Source organism: Anas platyrhynchos, chromosome 3 (assembly GCF_047663525.1).
Source record: "Anas platyrhynchos isolate ZD024472 breed Pekin duck chromosome 3, IASCAAS_PekinDuck_T2T, whole genome shotgun sequence".
NCBI classification, from domain to species: domain Eukaryota; kingdom Metazoa; phylum Chordata; class Aves; order Anseriformes; family Anatidae; genus Anas; species Anas platyrhynchos.
Window position 1 is genome coordinate 30517132 of NC_092589.1, and position 22151 is coordinate 30539282.

A 22151-nucleotide genomic window follows, 5' to 3' on the forward strand; every position below is an offset into this window, starting at 1 on the left:
GAATAAGAGGGAGGCGGAATATAATATTCTTAAAATATGCGAGAGTCTCATAAGGAGGACAGTGATTAATTGTGCTTCACATCTACAGATGGCAGTACAAAAATTGATCAGCAGGGAAATTTAGATTACATACTGTTAGAAAGTTGGTCCAAATAAAGTTTGTTAAATTGTAGAACAACTTAGTGTCAGGAGGTCGCTGGAGCTTTCAAGAGTACCACTGACAAACATCGCGCAAGGACTTTTTTCTGGTTTTGTCTCTTCATCAAAACGGGGGACAGACAACTAGCACTCAAAATCTCTTCCAACAGTACATTTTTAAGTCCAATAAAATGTATCAATACATAATCTAAGTTGGCAGCCTTGTTAGAAACACAGGCCAAGATTTTTGAAGTTAACTAGTTATTTTGGTAGATAATTTGCAACATAAGGACAGCTGTACTAGTTCACCTAGCTCAGTGAGGTTAATGAGGAAGTGATACACTTTTCTTGCAGATTTTCTTATTGAGAAATGCATAGTCATACAATGACCTGCATCTGCCCATTTGTTCAATAAATACTGTTTTATACACATGGAAAACTCTTTCATCATCCTAATTACAACCTTGTCAAGAGTCATGGAGCACCTTCAAACACCAAAAATTTATAATTATCTAAATCTGAAGAAAAGTGTCTTTGAAGGAAAATTATTTTATTATTTTTTTTAATCGGACATGAGTTAAATTTCTTATTGCACTTAATTTTACTGGGGAAAACATGGAGCACCTCTCATTCCACCTGGATCTTCAGCAAGACCAACTGGAGTTGTTCACAGACAAAGAGTCTGCATCGCATCTCCTCCAGCCTGGCAACAGGAAAAGCGCAGAAAGCACTGAATTCTATCTGAACTATAAAACCTGAACTGAAATTAAAATAAATAAATAAACATAAAGGTCCCTTTATCTGTGCATCTCCTTTCAGATTCCAACCCAACCGGCTTGTTTCCCAACTTGGGAAGAACTCAGCTCTGTCCTATCTGCTTGCTATTGTTCATCCTAACCTCAGCTATAGGTACTGGTTTCTGGAAGGAAGGAATCAACTATATTCCGTACACTCAAAGAAAAATTTGAAGGAAATTACAGTATTTCTTCACAGTCAGTTCCCCAAAAAAACTCTCAAATCAGCTGTGAAAGGAATGAAGTTTAGACAGGGACAAGAACAAAATAATGCAGGCATGCTGACCATACACAGCAGAAAAACAAAGGCTGAAACATTCCAATTTTATTACAGAACTAATTCAGTCAAAAGTCTGGCATAAACAGCAAAGCTGTGCTCTGGAAACCCCCACACACACTCACCCATGGAAGCCAGATTTCTACAGCAGAGACTCACTCATTCAACCCCTCTTAGACCTAACTACCACTTTGTGTGTGTCATTTGGTTTTGACCATTTATCAAAATGGGGGGAGGAAATCTTTTAGTTTGGCAAAAATCCATTCATCCAACGTAAGACCTTCAACCCGAAGGGGTAGCCTCTCTTCTTTAGAGATCAAAATTTTGTTAAATCAAGATTTTCTAGTATATTGTTCCAAAATACTGCAATGAAAATATACAAAAAATACACAATTTCCATAAGCAACCACTTCCTCAATAACTAGCATCCAGTATGTTTTCAAATGAAGGTGTTTACAAATGTTTTGTGTTTTGTTCCTACTTTGTTTAATGCAATCCTACTGAATTCTTAAAAACCCTGTTCCTTCAAGGTGTTTTTAATCTTCTAGTCCTAAAAAATAATATGTCAATACTTTTAATGATCATCCTATAATTGTTCTCTTCAAACAAACCTTGAACGAACAATACAACGCTACTCCTGCCAACTCACTGACCAGAGGTCAGAGCATGTAGTAATCCTGTATTTTTAGCACTTGAGTATTTTTCATTGTTATGTACTGTTTGGCAAAAACCTTTAGCAGCGAGCACAGGACAACTGTATTTCAAAGCACTAGTCAGCATACAACCTGAAATAGTATACCATACAATGCCTTTTTACTTCTTTTATTTCCAGAGACCTATCTTTTAAGTACATGTAATGTAGTACCGAAAGCATTACAAACTACAAAGAAATTCCAAAGCACACAAAAGAGCAAAGAGCCATGAAAACTAAAGGAGAAAAGATAATCAGGGGTGTTCTGGGTTTATTTTTCCATAAAACATACCCAAAGGCAGCTCTGAATTTGGCAGAATAAATAAAGTTTTGTTAAGCACCATTTTATCTGCAGTCCTAACTGCATCTAATTACACAACAGATCAGCAGTAGACTCTAAAATTGGCTAAGTAGAAAATCTTGACCAAGTAGATGTTGACTGTGCTTCACAGCCTACATGTCTCAACTCCCAGAAATGGGAGGAAGGCACCTCAACTTTGTTCTATCAACCCTGAACGTGTAAAGTGGATTAAAAAAAAAAAAAAAAAAAAAAAAGTAATAATAATAATAAAAAAAGAAACTGGTAAACATTTTTAAAAAGAATAGTAAAAACAAATTATGTTTCCAAATTATGTTTCCTGAGTGTTGAACCTTTAATTGCAGCTGAATTGCATTTGCAAGCTTTTCTCACCTTTATGAGCCATTAAGGAATATATTCAGCATAACACTCATTATACCGTAAGTGGAAGAAACAGAAAAGCTGTAGCTATCAATACACATTCGAAAATGTTTGAGGAGCTATTCACTTTGCCTAAACTTGTTACCCTGCAAAGTGGAACTAACTGAATCTTGGCTCACTACGTAAGACTCAAAAAACTGTTTCTCTGTACTTACAATGCATACATTTTAAAATTGTTTCTGGTAAATCATAGGTGGCTTCAACAATGTTATGAAATACCATGATTCTGATTTTTCAGTATACAGAAGGTGAAAACATTCAAATTTCTCACAAGTAGCATTTATGCCCCACATGTCAGGTTGGGTGTCAGCGAGCTTACTCAATGAGATTTTTTTTTTTTAAAAAAAAAAAAGGGTAAACCAAATTAAAAAAAAGAAAAGCCTTATCACACACACACTTGCTTGGGAGCAGCTCCATGTCATTGAGTGGAGAGTTCTCCTTTTTTTTTTCCTGAGAAATCATAAGGGAAGTGGAAGAAGAAAAAACAAAACTCCAGCAACAACAAAAAAGTCAATTTAAGAAGTCTAATACAGTACCAAATACCTACTTTGTCCTAAATTAATTCAGATTGTTACATTTTAATAAAATGTTTTCCATTACATGAGGACAGCAGATAGATTCAGATAACAGATTTGAAATCTTACATTTCAACTAGAAGTCTTTTAAGAAATTTATATCCTCCTAAGGTGTTTCCAACACAAACCTTTGTAACATTAGGCTAATACTAGGACAAATCACAAGAGTAGAGCAGAGTGAGCTTCTACTTCAGAAATTCCAGAACTCCTGCAGAGTGACAAAAATTAATTTTATTACATAGAAACAGATAAGAGCTAACATTCCCAGAGAAAAGGAAATCCATAGTTAACTCAATCATTAACTCTAGGTTACCATGATTTTTATCCACATAATCCAGAATTCTCTTTCACATTCCTGTTGGTTTAATCTGTATCTGAAGATTTATTTAATTTCTCTTGTCATGTCTAAAGTTATATACAAATTATAAAATAAATGAAATACATGACAATTAAGTACTGTACTTATTCTGTGCTTTTTAATTCCGATCTTCATTTATTAACGATCCCTTATTATCTGCAATCTTAACAGAAAACAACCCAAAACCTCCAGTTTACACACACTGGGGGAAAAAAAATAGAAAAAGTCCCACAAAGTCCTTTGTCATTCTTGTCTTTTTTTTTTTTTTTTTTTTTTAACCTAGGTGTTCAATGGAGAGATTCTTTCAGTTGGTGCTTTTTGCTTGTTCCTCCAGCTGCCCAGTGGCATGCTTTCCATGACAGATGCTCTGGCTTCATTCTTAACATATGTTCCAGATGATAATTCCATCTTCTTTTCTGGATAACTTTAGAGCCAAGGGGTTTTTGAGCTGTCTAATGAATCTTGGCATCTGTTATAAATTCATTCCATTTAATACGTAGTATTTTTCTAAGGCATTTGCTTTCAAAGGCATTTAGATGTCTGTACCTTTGTTAGATTTCCAGCTTTCACATCCATATGTTGAGATGGAAAGAAATATCTGAGTTGAAGTTTCACACCCTGGTCTTTAAAACACGGATTTTTTCATGACCGCATCTTATTTAGTTGGTAAATGAAAATGTTGCCTTGCCAATTTGTAACGCCAGTTCCGTTCCGGAATCCCCAGATGACAGGCACCTTATGACCACGATACACAAGTTTATTCCCTTCTTTTATTCTTTTACTTTCCAGTGTAGTATTCGAGCTGGGAGTTTCCAGGGATTAATTATATTTGCTTAGATTTTTTCTTTTAATTACGTAATACTATTGAATAAGTAACAGTGAAAAAAAAAAATGCTTTTATATTTAACTTCATCTTCCAGTCACTGAAGGACAAGCACATGTTGGGGCATCTCAAGAGTTACTGCAATCACCATGTAATTTTTCTTTGTTATGGAAACTTCCCATGATCTCATAATTAATTACCAGTCTCTCCAATCTAAGTTTTCAGTATTTTTTCAGAAACCCTACACTCACACTAAACTTTCTAATTGTTTTTTTGTTTGTTTGTTTTTATATTACTGTATATAGCAATGGTTATTTGATTTCTGTACCAAAGATACTCACATTCCCAGTCTAACCAACACATCTTTCAAATAGGCTTCCCTGCTCTGTATCCTTCCCATTTATACCAATCACTCCCCATCCTTCACAGGCCCGCCAGCACAAACAGCAGCTTTTACCTGCAACTCCTCTAACCTCACAACTGCGGCCAAGGCAAAGGTGTAGCAACACCAATGGCAGACTTTTACACTGCGAATTACTAATAGCAGTTGCAGTATGAACCAAAAGGAAATTACCTGTAAAACATCCCAATTCGCATTTCTATCATTTCAGACCAGAAACAGAATCTCTAACTACAGTAGAAGCTGAAATCACTGCTGCATATTTCTCTTTCAGAGACCAAAGCTCTCTTCGGCACAGCATGAGCATAAAAGGCCATTTCCTTGGAGAATGTGCTCACAACAGACTCAGAAAGTTCTCCTGATCTTTTCTGCTGTCAGTGTCTGCTCCATATACCAGACTCCACAGCACCTTGCACCATTCTATAATTGAAAAGGCACATCAATACAGCTAAAATTGAGCAAGAGATCCACCTCTCTTCTCACAATGAATGAGGACTTAAGGAAGCTGGCATCTTTAGATGCAGTCTTATCTTTCTGATCTTAACTCTGTAAGGGTTTATGTACACTAAAAGCATTTATATTTAAGATGACAATGCATTTTTAAACACCATTCTCTTCTTGCACGGTACATTCTAAGCAGCATTTAATAATATGTTCTTCAAATGCTGGATTACGATGCGTCATGTTTTCTTGCTAGACAGCAATTGTTGATATTTATCTATTTTGAGGAAAGATTAAAATGTTAACAAGGGGATTAATTTCTTGCTTTGTATATTAAAAAAAAAAATGTACTCCCAAAGTCAAGAAATATGAGCAGATTTTCAAGGAACTCCAAAGAAAACAAGATATTTGGAGCATTTTTAAATATGTCAACTGGCAAAACACAGAGATTGTGGTAAGCCACTCTTTTTATAAACTGTGCATCTAATCAGTATAAAACTTTCTTCTATGCTACAGCTGCAAATATATTGACATCAACAGTCTACCAACCATGGCTGGCTTTTAGGAAACAAAGTGGATTGGAAGAAAGAAAAAGCTATTAATATGCTAAACCTCTAATGCAGGATCATAATTTACAACAAAAATACAAACGCCTATTGTGAGGCAATTTACAAGTGACAATGTTTGCACTGAATATAAAGACCTGCAACTTTTTCTCTGGCAAAATTCACTATTTCATAGAGATATTTTCCTTTTGTAAAGAAAGGTCAGACACACGATGGAAAATCAGACAGTGACGCTTTTGCACTCACATTGCCTTACAATTAAAAAAATAGGCATTTTTCTCCTCGTTTTACTCAGCTCTGGAGTTGTGACTTACTACATCTTTTACAGGAAATTTCATTATAAAAAGCCAACATAAAAAATCCAGATTAAACCTACACTTACATAAGAAAATAAAATTATGATAGTATGTTCCTCAAAAAAAAAAAAATGTTAATACTAGAAATGTTTATACTGTGATCTTCTTTAAGTGGATCACGCTTTTGCTAACAAAAGCAATATTTATTATTATTTGCATATCTATAGCAGATTATTTAAACCCCACCACCAATACATTTGACATTAGCAATATTCACACCATTTGTGGCATTCTCAATTAATGAGTATATTAACATTTGGGAGGCTGGCACAGAGAAAAATACCTCACTTAGATTTACATATAAGTGTGCATTACACAGCTATTATATACCACAAATAATGCACCATGACCATAACTGTTTTGTTAACTCTGTGTTTGTAGAACAAATAATGTCTGTAACGGTTCTTATCCTGGACTGGCTGCATGGGAACACACAGCACCAAAAAAGATCCTTTAAAAAGCTGGCTTTTTATTTAAGAAAGGAGAGCTAGCATTATGTTTGCAGCAGAAAGTAAATTACAACATGTTTGTAAGTACCAGGAAAATACAAATCTCACGGCCAGTGCATGCTGTTTGGTGTAACATCAGTGTGGCTGCCCAAGCTGCTGCACATGACAGCAATTCCCTGTCTTCTCAGGAGAAAGGATGGTTGGATCAAGTGAGGGGAAAGTTCATCAGCTCTACACAAGACCCTATGTACCAACAGCAGGTCTACATAAAACCCTGTGCACATAGCAAAGCATACTTTCACAAGAATTCTACCAAATATGGCAGTAATATTGCAGAAAATCTGCAAAAATGCAAGAGGCATTAAAATGAACATTATCTGAAATTTTACTGATCATCCACCAACGTAGTCTACACATTATGAAGTCTGAGAACAGTAATTATAGTTTAAATCTTGAGTAACACCCAAAAGCCAACAAACTTACCAGCCTCAAAAGGGTATTTAACATAAGCTTTTGGTGTTTTATTTTATGTTTAGTTAAAATATTCTTTTTTTTTTTTAAATTCTCAAACTCTAAAAAACCAAGAGGATTACAAAGCTACTGTGTCCTTGGATTAAAACATTGCTTAATGTTTCAGACGTTACCCAAGTCACTACTCTGTTACACATTACTGTTTAAAAACTATAAACCTATGGGAATAGGAACTAGCTAACCTCCCAAAAGCATTTTTTACTTCAATCAAGTTTGGGACCAGCACCAACATCAAGTCAATTGCTCCTCTCTAAACATGAGTTACAAAAATAAAAAATAAATAAATAAATAAATTAAAAAAAAAAAAGTTTTTGTGCTGCAGCCTGGCTGTAGTCACAGCCTGAGTTTTCGGTGCAGTTCCATAACCAATTTACTCTTGCAAAGGTGCAGGCTGCCAGTACCAGGAGTTGCCCTGCCCCTCCACACCTCTGGTCTCCCATTCCCATTTGTGCCAGCACTACTGTTTGTGCAGCTATGCAGTGAGTCAGATCAGGGAAATGATCCATCCGAAAGTTAGCTAAGAAAATAAAAATAGATTAGTTTTCAGCCAGAAAAATTTCCTGGTATGATTCACCCTGTGACCATTATGAACACAAATGCCAACACAACAGTGCAAGAAGAGGACATGACACTTCCCCCATTTCAGCAACAGCTTCCACTTAATACAAGTTTCAAGTAAACACAGGATTGCATCTATCAGGGGCAAGTTCACAGGATCCTAATTAAAATTCAGTAGCTGCTGCTGTTTCTCAAGATAAGAATAAACTTGTTCAGAAAAGTTTCCGATGTATTAGTCAGCATGCACAAACTGGCATGATATTATAAAAGCCAGCACAGTTCAAAACAAAGTGAGTGAACACTAGCCTTAAAGTAAAGCAACCAATGCTGTACAATAATACACTGTTTTGTAAGTATTTTCATGTGTAAAAGTTAGACCATTAATACATCTGCAGTTTCATCAGGTCAGAAGAGCACGCAAGTAGGTGGAGATGTCACCATGTTCCTATGGAATCCTCGCCCAGGAACAGCTCATCAGGGGTTTCTTCCATTTGCTCTGCAAGACATCTAGCAAAAAAAACTAACCTCAAGAACTGATAAAGTACTACTGTTTTTTGCACCTAATTATAAACTCCTCCCTTTACACACCCCTGGCAAATATCACCACTTTCTCTGCAAAACATCAGGAAGATAAACAAAACAAACAAACAAATAATCCACTGCTTTTTCGTCATGCTAACTTCAGCTAGTGCTAGGCTCATTCTACTTTCTATATAAACAGTATAAACAGCTACATTTTCAAAAGCACAAATATTGCAATGTGAAACACGCCAAGTTTCACAAGGACTACCAAACTCACACTTAGGATGCCCCTAAAGAGAAGTACCGATACTACCATTTTATCAGAAGAAAACTGTGGCTTGGACAAACTAAAATCTGTAACACGAGTGCCAAATTTAAGACATTGGTGGCCCAGTTCTTCACAGCATTTACCATCTTGTGCATCTTTCTTTATTAGATAGTTGTCCCCAAATTCACTGCAGCCAATACCACAGAGTACTCGTGTAAAGTAGCTACCAGATCCCTCTCCAGTTGTGTGTTTCTCATTATCTAGGCCTAGTTAGCAGCAATCTGTGAAAAATACTGTGTTTTTCTTTTTTCTAGTAAAATTTTTACACTTCAACTGTTCAAATGTAACTGAGGATTACGCAATTCGGAATTTCAATGTAAAAATGTTAACCATTAATGAAAATGGTGACTTTCTATTTTCACACTAGTAATATGCTACCATATTGTGAATAAATATTCTTGTGAAGAATACCCCCCAACATTTCACAAATGAATTTCCAAATCTAACTGGAAAGGAGCAAGCATTTTCTCATCTGTGTACTGGTATCAAATACATTAATTTCCTATTTCCCTGCCAGTCTTGAGAAAGCACTCTATAAGAAAGCAAACTAATAAATTCAGAACTTATGGTAACCTGGACATCAGTCTGATGACAAGGATCCAATTACAAAGAAATGTAGTTAGTTTACTAGTTAGCTTACTAAAAATTGGCTAGCATCGCCCTGATTTGCAAGGGAAATTATCAATAATACCATAAAATAATATTTATTATAAACAATATATGATAATAATACCAATAAAAAGCACAGAGTACCCAAGACACAGCTAGAAATGGGGCTGAAGAGGGATGGAAAAAAAATCAGACTGCAAGTCCATCTGCTTTACAGATAGGGAATATACATCTGAAGCAAATCTCTGAATTACCAACTATTACAAGCTCTGGCTTACACCACGACTGCACTTAATACATTCCCACTCCTAAAAGCACAGGAATGGACATGACAATGAGTCCAAACCAAAGTGCTGGAAATATGAACAGCATGGACATCAAAATCTAAGCACTAGCTGCTCCACTCGACAGATCCACAGAATGACAAAAGGCTGAGGTTGGTAGGGACCTCTGGAGGTCCAAGCCTCTGCTCCAACAGGTTGCCCAAGAATGTGTCCAGACAGATTGTGAATATCTCCTATTGTGCTGTGTTAGGTGCTAATGGAGACCTACCCCAAAACCCAGGAAATCCTTCCCACACAGTGCAATTAAGGTCTATGCTGCTGAAATGGAGCAACGCTGTTTTTTTTTTGCCTGCAGTTTGGAAAAGATCAGTCAGCTCTCAGTAAGTTTGTGGCTGAATAAATCCCAGGCACTACCATCACCTTCCTACCATATTTGCTGGGAAAGAAAACCTCATTTTGCCAATAGATTGCACAGATGTTCATGAAGGGTCAATACTTCCTCTGAGAAAACAAAATGCAACCAAGACAGCAGTTGAGTGTTACAAAACCTTCTTCTCTTGTCCTCCACCTTCTATTCACTCTCTCAGTCATCACTAGCCTGATCTCTTCTCAAATCTGATTTTTCAGGATCTCAATTTGCAGTCTCCATTGTCTCTTCGATATTTGTGCCCTAGACCTTTTTGACTTCTCCCTCCATCCATAAAACTCCTTCAGGACCTAGTTTCATGTCGCAGCTGTTGACCTCATTAATGTTTCTGACAACTACAGCAGGGTAGTGTAAGAGGAGTGGGTCCCACAGAGACATAAACTGACCGGCCCAGCTGAGGCAAGAGGAAAGGATACATGGATTGCCTTTGAAATAAAAGAAGGGTTAGGAGAAACATTTGTTAGACTGGCACATAGGTATATTGAGGGAATAAAACTTCTCGTGAACTTTCAAAAACTCCTTTATTACAAGCAAGTTATGACAAGAATGAAATCGTAATGTGAAAGTGGCATAAACACAACTGGATTTAAATTTCATCAGCAGACTACAGGATGCCAAAAGCATTAGGTAAAGTGACCATTTAAGCTTAAAAAATAAAGCAAAATAAATGTTTTATTTAATAAAGAACATGTATTAGAGAAACAGTTCCTCAAAGTCCTCCCTGACAGCATACTTCAAACATCTGGTCATGCAGCACTGCCAGGCTGCGAGAGCTGCGAGTAGGAAAAGGACACTGAATTGTTAGAGCCTTGCTTTCCAGTCCCTGCAACCACAAGCATTAACCTTGCTTCTTGGAAAGTATTGCTCTCATGGGTAATAAACTGGAAAGAATACGAGTGACTGGAGAAAGGATTCAGAAAACAAACACTACAGCAACATTCACTGCATAGGAACTAGAACAGGAATACATGAAAATATAATGCATATCTACCCAAAACGCTCCAAAAAAACACTGCCTAGGTGTTTTCCTGTGTAACAAGCAACCTGTTGTTGTCAGGAGTAGTAGCAGCACTTTTCTACCATAAATCTCAGGACACTTGAGAGGTCAAATGATTTCTCGCTTTTCCTCTTCCCCCCACCCCAAAGACCAAGGTGATAAGCCCAGAAACATGCCTTACCAACCACCAGAAGGGTGGGAATAACAGGGATTTGGTTTGAGTATTGAATCTTTCAACTTTGCAAAAAAACAAACATCTGAAAATCAATAGCACCAAGGTCAAACATGTTGATGCTCCCATTATTTTTACCCACTAATAATATCCTCTTAAACGTAGGATAACACCTTTCTCCCTCTGAACGTATTACTGCATCTTTGCATCTTCTATCTGATGTATCATTATTGGAAATAATATGGTTAATCAAAGAACACACACAGAATTTTAGCCACTACCATCTACAATACAGCTCTAGAGGAGGATAATTTTTACCAATCAGAATCTCAACTGTAAAACGATTTAGAAATGAGAAAAAGCCATATTACAGTTATATTGAACCCAGAACATTAAAAAAATAAAGTTTTAATGGAACTTCAAAGATTTATTTAGTTTCAAGTGGTTCATCAATGAAGATTTTACCTAAAACTACTATTTGCTAAGACAATTAGAAAAAAATAGTTTGCATTTCTTCTACTTTCTGTAGCAGATGTTCAAGACAGTCTATTTAAATTTGTCTTTGTTAGAGGTGTGTTAAACCACTCGAATAATTCAGACAATCTGCAAACAAGATTTCTGACAGGTTGTGAATAACATTCAATTAGTACCATAACTTCTGAGATTATTTTTTCAATCAAGGCATTCCTGCCCCCACCCAAAAAAAAAAAAAAAAAAAAAAAGAATTCAAGCTCTCATGTGTATTTCCAAAATTAACATATTTTTGGTCTTGATTCAGCTGCAAACCCCAATGTCCATTAATTTACTTCATGTTTTTTCAGGATTTGGGGGAGGGAGGGGGGTGTATAGAAGAGAAGTTACTGTAGAACTGTAAACAATTCAAACTTTAAAGATCAATTTGATTCCTACCTGGAACAACAGATTTATTCCACCACATTATTTATTCTTCTAATTAGTAGATGCAACAACATGAAATGTGAAATCCATGTGGTTATTTCGTGAAATCCCATGATTTCGACATGATTAAGACATGATCGCATCATGTCTTACATTGCAGAAACGAGAACAAACCAGCAGTTGAATTACTCTCTCATGACAATAAATCAAACACATCTTATTCTATAAATCTATGAGTTTAGAAATACTAACATTACTTCAGGTAATTGTATTCCAGATACCAGGAAGTTATGAAAAGCTATAATTTTAAATAAATAAATAAAAAGCATTTGAGTGAAAAATATATTACAGTATTTCAAGTGATGCAATCATTACAGGACAATCTCATTACAAGAAAGCTTCACGACATCTGTTTTTTACTGCCATCTCATTATAGCAAACTTCTTAAGTTACCATTGTTAAGTTATAGCAACTTTGTACTTCAGTTCCCTCTCTATAAAATTGGTAGACTAGTACTTCTGTACTTGATACGAATGTTGCAAGATAAAATCAGGACATCAAAAATTGAGATTAATGTCACCCCCACAAACAAGTCAGATTCATTATTTATCCCATATAATTTGTGTAAAAATATCCAATAAAGCAAGGTAAACATGGCCACGACAAACAGCATTGTCTAATTTAGCATACCTGAATGCAGAAGTCCAACAGAGGCCTAGTAATTGAAGTACAATAGAAGCACAGACTTAAATTGACGTTCTGTTTTGCCTTTCGCTAATCATTTAGCCATCTTGTTATGTAATACACATTAGGTATACTCTTCCCCAATGAAAAACCGTTACCCTTTCAACATACACACAAAATAAAGTTCATTGACATGTTAAATTTAAAACTGGGTCCTTTAAAAAGTTAGCATCTGTGTCAATTTTTCCTTTGTCCCAGATGATCTTTTAATAACATGGTAACACAGACTCTTAAAATTTTTCATATGTTTAAACTAATTGAAATCTTGTGCAAAGGTTATATATAAAGAAATTAGGTTGCAATTAAGCATAGTTATTAATGATTGTTAAATCTAATTGTTGTGACTATTATAGACCACAGACAAGGTCAGTTCTACAACTTGTGAAACTAGCTTTAAAGAAAAAAAAATCACCTGAATTATATGCATAAAAACCTCTTTTGTAATGATATGCTCTAATCATACTAAACATGTTCATCCATTTAAAAGAACAGCTGTTTCCAAACTGATACATTCAAAATATATCCCCACTCTGTAAGACATTCAATTTGCTTTCAGTAAAATTAAAAATACTAAATCTTACAATAATTTGAAAAGACACTGCAAAACACTGTGCACATAAGCAAACCCAAAATGGAAAAGTAATTTCAGCAATTTCTGCAGAGTCCTTACACTAACTGCATGAATATTAAATACATGTTAAAACTTCTGTGTGTCACCAGCTAGGTTTCGATCAGTCTATTTCAGATTCTTCGTCAAAATCACATCCCTTTTACCTATATGCATTAGAAGGAAAGAACACTGATGTCATTTAAAAAAGACACTCACAAAGGAAGACAACACATCTGTATTCTAATCTGGCCACAGGAATAGTGGGAAAACAGAGAGAAGAAACAAAAATGATTATCCTCTCTGAAACAAAACACACTCGGCTAGTAAATTGCAACATTATCTTTCCAGCAGCACAGGCACACAAGGCCGTGAGATGGTTGGTTCTTATCACTAGAGCCGAGACAGCAAGTCACAGACAAACACAAGACTGTCTGTACGAAAAGCATTCCCACTGCTCTCTTGACTGAGCAGAGACTCCCTCCAGAAAACTCCAGCAGAAAACCCAAAACCATTCAAGCCATACATCTGCCTCTTGCTTGGACAAGTTGTGATGTCTCACAGGCTACATCTGCATTAGTACTTCAGTTCAGATAAGGAGAACAAAACTTCTTATCACCCCAGCTAATGCACTTTGCTGAATGATGCAGTCTGGGAGTGCAGAAACCTGGCTCCTTTCAGATGAAAGTGAACCACAAGACGGACGCCGGAGCACTACCACTGCTAATGGGGCACAGAAGCAGTCCAAAGCCAGACCAAAGTAACACCCACTTCACTTTGCAAATGCCTTGAGTGCAGCTAAGTATCAAGTACTCATCACCAACTAGTTTACTCTCTGGTTCTGCTCTCACTGGGCCACATCACCTGCTCAGGCAGGCCCAGCCACTATGCTTCAGGGTCTCCTTTCACCTATGACATGGGACCTGACGGCTCCTGAGGTTCGCTGAGCTTCTCAGGCTCGGCTTCATGCTGGGTTTCACTTCCTTTAATCGTCTGAAGTTCTCACCTTCTGCCTGTCACCTTTTGCTCACCTAAGCTCATGTAACAGCTTGCCTTTCCTCAGTGTCATCTACTCTCACCGCACGGGAACATCTTCTTGTGAAGACTGCTCAAGGCCTAAGTATGACCATTCTTAATTAAGTAAACTTAATTCTGGCATTTCTTTACCCTGAGTGCTGAATGATTTTAAAATAGGAATAATTTAGCAGCTTGGTCATTTAAGTGTTCAGAGAACAACAGCACATTGAGGCTTATCATGTAGAATCATGTTGACTCTTCATGCTCAAGAGCAGGGTTAAAGACTTACAAATGTACGACTGTCAGCCCTCTATTGACATGGATACAGCACAAAGAATAATAAAGCAAACATTTTCTCAGTGCATTTCACAGCCATTAAGAATCACAATACCCTGCACTAACAGAATCTCTCCTCCCCAGTCTCTATCTCAGCTTCAACTTTTAGTTGATGCCAGCTCAACTTTTAGTCCTCCCCTCTCACTCCTACGCTCAGTTCCTTTAACTCGACTTTTGGCCTATCTCATTAGCTGGCTTTTTAAAACTCTTCTTCATCCCCATACTTTCAAGTCATCCTCATACTCCTTGACTGGGCTCCAAATTGCAGCAAGAGATTGCTCTGTTCTTTTCCTTACATCACAAACCACCCTGACGTATATCACCACCCTGACTGCTAAAGGCAATAGATTTTAAAGGTCCCAAGCTATATCCACATGACCAAGTAATTTGGCATAATAGAAGCAGACCAGTCAACTGAAACAGCTGGTGCCCAGGCCCCCGTTTTTACAGCATATAGGGTTTACAAGTCTATTTCAAGTTAAATTCAGTCTGGTGCCTCAAACGGAACATTACACCATGCACATGGCTTAGGGCTTTCCAAAGCACCAGCTGTTGGTTTGTACCTTTATGCCTCAGCTAGGGGCTGGAATTTACTCAGCGCATACCTGTAGAGGAGATTCCACACTGCTTTCCTCCAGGAGGAACCTAGTTTGTACATACCAAAACCAAAATCACTTGGAGAACTGAAGCAAGAAGCGTTAAGTAGGGATGATCAGGGAGCAGCCTTTAAAACTGTAACAGCATTATAGCTTGCAGAAGCAGTGCAACTTTAACCAATCCCACCGTGCCTCTTGGTACAGACAGAGAATATTCAGCTGACAAAGTGTACACTGAGCACAGACAAATTCCAACTTTCAGAGTTTAGATTAAGTTCAGATACTTTTCCTTGGCAACAATAACAAAAGTGCTTAGCAACTCTGTCTCCAGAGCAAGGTCAGGGTAGAATCTGTAATTACATGAAATGTATAACCATTGAATTACATGCTTGCAAATTTTTGACATTGAAAAACCCTGCTACACTTTTCTTCTTTTCAGAAGCAAAACAAACACTTTAATTGACCAACAAGTGTAATAAGTCATAGAAAATTTAGGAAAACATTAGAAAGCGTAGGAAAAAAAAAAAAGTTACCAATAGCAAGAAGGAACAAAACAACCATACATTCACTCAAAGTTCATTATAATGAGCGAAAAAATGCATGTCATGAAGTGTCTTTGAAAATAAAATATCTAACAAAACTGACATAAAAATGCAAAATCCATCAGCTTTTCTTTAATTAATAGATTAGTAAAACAGCATGAGAGGGAAAACTTCTACATTTCCGATTTTCAAATATTCACTAAGACATTTAGATTCACTGTACAACATTACAATCCTTTTCTGGACCTCAGTTATTAATGCATATCACAGTTGCTATTGTGTTTTAGTAAGAATGAGCAATTTATATGACATTATGTAAGAAAGAATTATTTGGATCACCCTAATCATTTTATAATATGCTTGAAAGAAATTATGTGAAATAAACAACAAGAGAAATCAGATAACCAAACAGAGCAAGCAACAAGTTGGGAAGGAGAAACAATTAAAAATTTTAAATAGCTCCTGCCATGCAAAATTTGATTTGTTATATACAAAAAATATATACTCCAAAACGGGAAGCAGGCCTTCAGCTTCTTGTACGTTAGCCCATTTTCATCTGCAATACCCACAATGAAATACCGAAATACAGTTACGCAGGAGAAAAAACAGAATAATAAACTTCTCTCATTCTCTTGGCTTCTTTAACATTTAATGTCAATCTACAATAAGAGAGCTAATGATGATCTTTGTCTTTGCATGCTGCTAATGAAACAAAGCATTTCTTTTTAAATTAAGGGCAATTTTGTTCACACTATTCAAGTCTAAATCCTTCTGGGCTAGAATCACAGAAGCTTGTGGCATACATCACCCTGTAATCCAGATCACCTTCTCTCTTCAAGAGAGATGACATTCTTTTGGAAATAATCTTGTGCAACACCACAACCCAAAGCAAAGCAGCATGAATTATGGAAGACTTCATTCAAAGTCCATTACATGGTGCAAATGCCATCTATTTCTAGAGGTTTCCCATTCGAAACATACAGCAACATTCCCAAATTTGAAAATCACACGGTAACAGATTATGATGTGACATCTCAGTAATTCACAGGAATTTAACCGTAACAGAAAATATTATTTTAGACTGGCTAATAATTAGGAACTTACTCTTTAATCATATGGCTTCAAGGTCTGCAGGGTAATTAGATATATGCTGAGCTTTACACAAGTAGTATATCGATTTTACAGGGACTACTTGAGTATGTAATATAAACTGAGCCACATATTGGCATAAAGGAAGTTACACGAAGTATTGCACCCACAACAGCTTCTATGCAACCTTCAACTGTGCACCTCTATTTCTACCTCTAAGAGCTGCCACCACCACCTACTTAGTCTGATACAGGGGTGACAAGAGCTGCAGCAGCAAGGTTAAGTGGGAATTACCAAGTCCAGCTTCCTCCTTACTGTCAGTTACCCACGTAAAACAGGGGCAGTGCTGAGAGTTAAGTATTAACATGACCCAGGTCTTAATGGCCATTAATTCCATATGGTCAGATTAGCTTGCTGCAGACTAGAAAATAAATCAAGAATGCTCCCAGCATAACTGTACAATGCCACTGCACACAGCCTGCTACACACCACAAGAACTTTGCATTAAGAGGTAGAACTTACCCCTCTTCTGAACCCAGCCTTCCTTCACAATGGTAACATCGCTCATGATGGCTCCACTCTGAACCCCCGACTCAAAAGAGTATTTCTTTGAGTTATCAGCTTGTCTGTTTGGCTTCTCTTCTGCTGCTCTTCCCAATTTCTACTGATGAGTCACCCTGGAAGGAAATATTAGAGAAAGAATTTAAGTCTTTTCTGTTTTTCTCATTTGACAGCCAACAAAAAAAGTCTTTGTTGATGTCTTCCACTGACTGAGCTCACACTAAAAATCTGCCTTTTTTTTTTTTTAATTAATTAACCATATAACAGAATCATATTTCTATAGTCTTACAGCACATTTTCTATGAACACCTTGCTACTTAACAGACCCAGAATGTGTTACATTTTAAGTCACGTGGCACTATTATAAAACGCACACAATAAAATTCCTTGTACTGATGCACAGGATGCTGTTAAATGAAACGGTGCCAGTACTGCTTCACAGGTCCAGCTTTGAAGCCACAGTATCTTTCACCATTCCCCCATTTGTCAGAATCCATGCAACTGGTAAGTGATTCTATTATTAAGACTGCATTGATCAGATCAAGAGTGAAAGGAAATGGAAGGAAAGGTTCTGTAAAGGCACTTAAAGCCAAAGCCTTATGATGATAACCATACCTATAATGCTTAACTGTTAAAATCTGTATTAAGCAATTCACCAGCCATGCAGTTATTTTTTTCAAAATGTTTCAATTAATTAAAAAAAAAAAAAAAGGAAGAAAAAGAAACAGTAAAGGCTACTGACATATAATATTCTTCCTACTTCCACTATAACTACATGATAGCCAGTACAAACCTCTAAGTTTTTAGAAACAGCAGCACCAACAAGTATGTGAACAGAGAAGCAACTTTTTAGGACTGCAAATTAACCAAAAAAGCCACACTTTAGTTTATGAAAAGAAGGAGTTCATGTTTTCTCAGGGCTTTAAGCCAGGCAGTGACAAGAGTGCTCTCTTCCCTACAAAGAAGAAAAAAAGCTCACAGGGGGCGGAAGGAGGCCAGCCCTACAACAGGACACGCCGGTCCCAGAAGCCACAGCTCTCCCTTCCACCACCTCACTCCCAAACTACCAACAAGCTGAGAAGAAGAGATAATAGCACTGCAACCAAGCAGGAAGAGAAGTCAGAGGGCAGGAGAGGTCTCCTTTTGCCAGCAGACTCCCTTTCCCCTCCATTCTTCAAACCAAAGAGGAACATCCAAATCATGCCAATCTAGGAAAGGGACTTCTGTGATGGTGGAGGAACACCCTTCTATGGCTGTACACACAGGAGCACACCTGTACACACTGGAGGAGGGACACACAGCCCAGTTCAGTACTAAAAAATCCAGCATATACATATCAATTTAGTGTACTGACCAACAAATGCAAGCGCGATAGAAACAAATTCTCCTAAAAGCAACCTGTGCAATGAATGAATGGAGAATGGACAGGGAAATAAACTGTTCTAATCCAACCAAAAACAGGGTAAAAAATGAAGCATTATATGTGCACAGGTTATTTCCGATATGTCATTTTAAAAATGTGTATTTGCACCACGCAGCAGCTAGATGGAAGGCTACTTCTGTATGGATGCTGTGCTGTGCAACATAAAACTTGGTATGAACATTTTTTCAAGTGGCATTGAACGAATAAGGCAGTAGAGCACAACTCAGAAATACTGAGGGTGTATCCATTTTACAGTTACGCGCTCACTTGTTTTCTCAAAAACATGCAGTAATTCAGGTACTTAAAATTAAAAACTGCAACGTTGAATCATTTAGTAGCACAAAGTTTAAATAATATTGAAAGCATTGCCTCTGTGACATCCCTTGGCACTGGCAGATATGATGGGAAGTCCCATGCAGGTGATGCACACCCTTTTGCACCAGCATCATGCCCCACTGTGTCCAAAAGGACACCAGACACCTCTGTTTATGTAAACACACACTGCCTTCAGACCTTCATGTTTTTACAAGAATTAAAAGAAAATGTTACATACAAGGTTTTGGAAGGACAGGAGATGGTTTCATTAGTGTCAGTTCATCTTTATCTGGTTAGACTGTGCGTTACCAGGTAAGACAGCGTGGCAGAAATAAACACAACAAGCACACCTTACAACGGCCCTTACCTCACTAGTTAGAGAGTTATTTTCTGGGCCATACTCTATCGGAGCTTTTGTTTATGCTCTTCAGTCCAGTGATAAGCAAGCCCAACAGCTGTGCCCGTACAGAGAGAGACTGAGGCATGCGGCTGACACAGGTGCCAGTTCTGCCTTCCTGGATGGATGAGGGCAGCACGGTATCAGTTCCTACTCCAAGCACACACATCTTTACAGAACCAGGGGGAGCAACAATGATGCAAGAACAGCTGTTCTGCGATGCACAAGCAAGTACATCAGCATCCCAACACCCGAATTCAGTTTGACTTTCCTACAAGGCTTCCAGTGCATTCCTTAACACACGATCACAGGCGATTTTTTTCAACTATAAAGACAAAATAAGCAAAATACTTAGCCTGGGCTGGCATATGCTGTGATTTGTTTTATCCTATCTGTTAATCTAATGCAGTTCCCAATGTTGGTGTGTTCTTATGAAAAGTGCAATAATTTATTTTTATTGGTACAGACTAAGCTGTAAGAAATGAACTTCTGCACTAAGTAGCAATGATCTTGTCTGCCCACATACTGATCATTAAGTCCATGATTCCTGTAGACATATAGTTTTAATGAATGAATTTATGCTTAAAGCTCCCTATTTATCCACTGATCATGATTAAGTTAGTGTTATTTAATCAAAATCTGATCTATGACTGATTTTTATCTCTGTCTGTGTCCCAGTAGCCTCAAATGCATGCCTGTAGGACAGCATCCTACTCCTTTCATTGACTACTACATTGAATTTCAAACAAAAATGCCAAAATGCAAGAATCAGATAAATATGGTGACAAAACTAACCAAATTATCTCCGTTTCAGCTTCACAGTGCTACCAGAAACAACTTAAGTAAAATTATCAACAGTTGTATGCAGGCATAATGGTTATAGTGATCACTCCCTTAATGGGTAATTAAAAGTCAATCTGAATTACACAGGAAGCTGTAGAAGATAAATCGAAACATTAAAAGACTAATGAAAATAAAGGTTATACATTCACACTACACTTTCAAGAAGCCATTTGTAAGCATCTGTAGTATTATCCCTTATTAAATTCCTTTGAGGCTTTCTAAAAGCTACACTCATTCACTCAGAAAGTCATCCAGCAACACACTTTTGAAAATTACCTATTGTGACGAAAACTGACCTTAATGAAAAACAGACATACAGAAACCTTTACCCTGAAGATGCACTGGTGCATTTCTTCAGGCATAAAATAGTTCCCTATAACATATGGAACAAGAACTCTCATAAGGGAATAGCCTTCCATCTACAGTCCAACTATTTCAAGAAAACCTACAGAAACGTTCATGCTACACAGCCTGCACAGAGCTTAAATACTCATTAGCCATCAACTCTGCTCTCCCAATGCACTTCAAGTTCCAGCAGCTGTTACAGAGTAAATATTACAGTTTCCCCTGTTGCTATAGGATGGAATGGGGAAAAAATGTGTAAGAACTGAAGCTGAGGATGTTTTGCATTCCAGCTGCTTCCTACAGGGAAAAACCTAACTTATGTTTTTATTTATGTTCCAACAACTGAAGAACAGGTTGGATTGCTTTTTCTTTTTTCTTTTCCACTTTATCAAACAGAACTTTTAAGAGGTAATTTTCCAACAGTACATTGTATGTATTTTGCACAATGTATCAGTCAGTCATGAATATGCATAATAAATACAAAAACCTATCTGCGTGCTTTGTGGTGCAGTTGTAACAACTTACTCCATCGTGACCAGTTACAAGAACAAAATATCTGCATTTATTTTTGGATCTTGTAAAAAAAAAAAAAAAAAAAAAAAAAAAAAGGTAAGTTTTTTTTTTCTTTCCTCTTTGGAAAACTATTAAGCCACATTTTGGCGTTACATGGAACAATTCAGCACACTTCAGAAGGACTAATACTACAAAGAATTCTAAGTTCCTAGCTGTAATGGTCACAAGGACATCTTTCTGAGCAAAGATCAAACAGAAACTTCTACATGCAACAGATCCTACTGAGACTCACAGTTTTCCCAAAGTGTGGTGAAAAACCAACACCTTTTCAGTTTTCATCTTGAACTTTTGAGACTAACAGCAATATAAAGAAACAGTTCATTTCACGATGCTATCACCTAGGAACTATAGGACCTACCCTTAAAAGAAGCAACGGACTATTCAGTATGGAGAAGACACCTTTTCTCAACTTATATTTTTGAATTAACTGAGGCACTCATGCCCATTGCAGCAGTCAGGCACCTCCGCAGACTCAGCGGATGGGGAGAAGGAAATATTTTCCTTCCAAGCAGAAGGAGCAAGAACAGTGTTTCAGGTCTACACTTAACAACCGCTATGTGCAAGTGAATAATCATCAAGACTCGTAAGAGCAGACAACACTCCCTTGGAATCTGGGCATCCTCCCATTTCCCCAGTGACAAGAGACAGCTGAGTACAGAAGACAGTGCCCATAAATTCAGTGTAAATTGTATGATTCAGGTCTCTGTTGTAAGAACTTTCATAAACAGAAGCTCCTACTTTCAACAATTTTGGAGCTGAGAAAAAACAGATACTCTCACATTTACCAACTTAAGCTACCAGAGAGAATACCAACAGGATCAGCTTCACCTC

General features: G+C 37.1%; 1 protein-coding gene across 3 annotated transcripts in view; it reads right to left on the bottom strand.

Annotated features, from left to right (window-relative positions):
* AKT3 (AKT serine/threonine kinase 3) overlaps positions 1 to 22151 on the bottom strand; it is a 152896-nt gene that overhangs the window by 122568 nt on the left and 8177 nt on the right. For 2 of the 3 annotated variants that reach the window (XM_027453844.3, XM_027453846.3), the window contains exon 2: positions 17386 to 17540. In XM_027453844.3, the coding sequence (XP_027309645.1) occupies positions 17386 to 17431 (46 nt within the window). In that variant the 5' untranslated portion in view covers positions 17432 to 17540. Of the gene's footprint in view, positions 1 to 17385; positions 17541 to 22151 lie in introns of those variants that run through there. The other variant, XM_021271259.4, reaches the window with a different exon arrangement.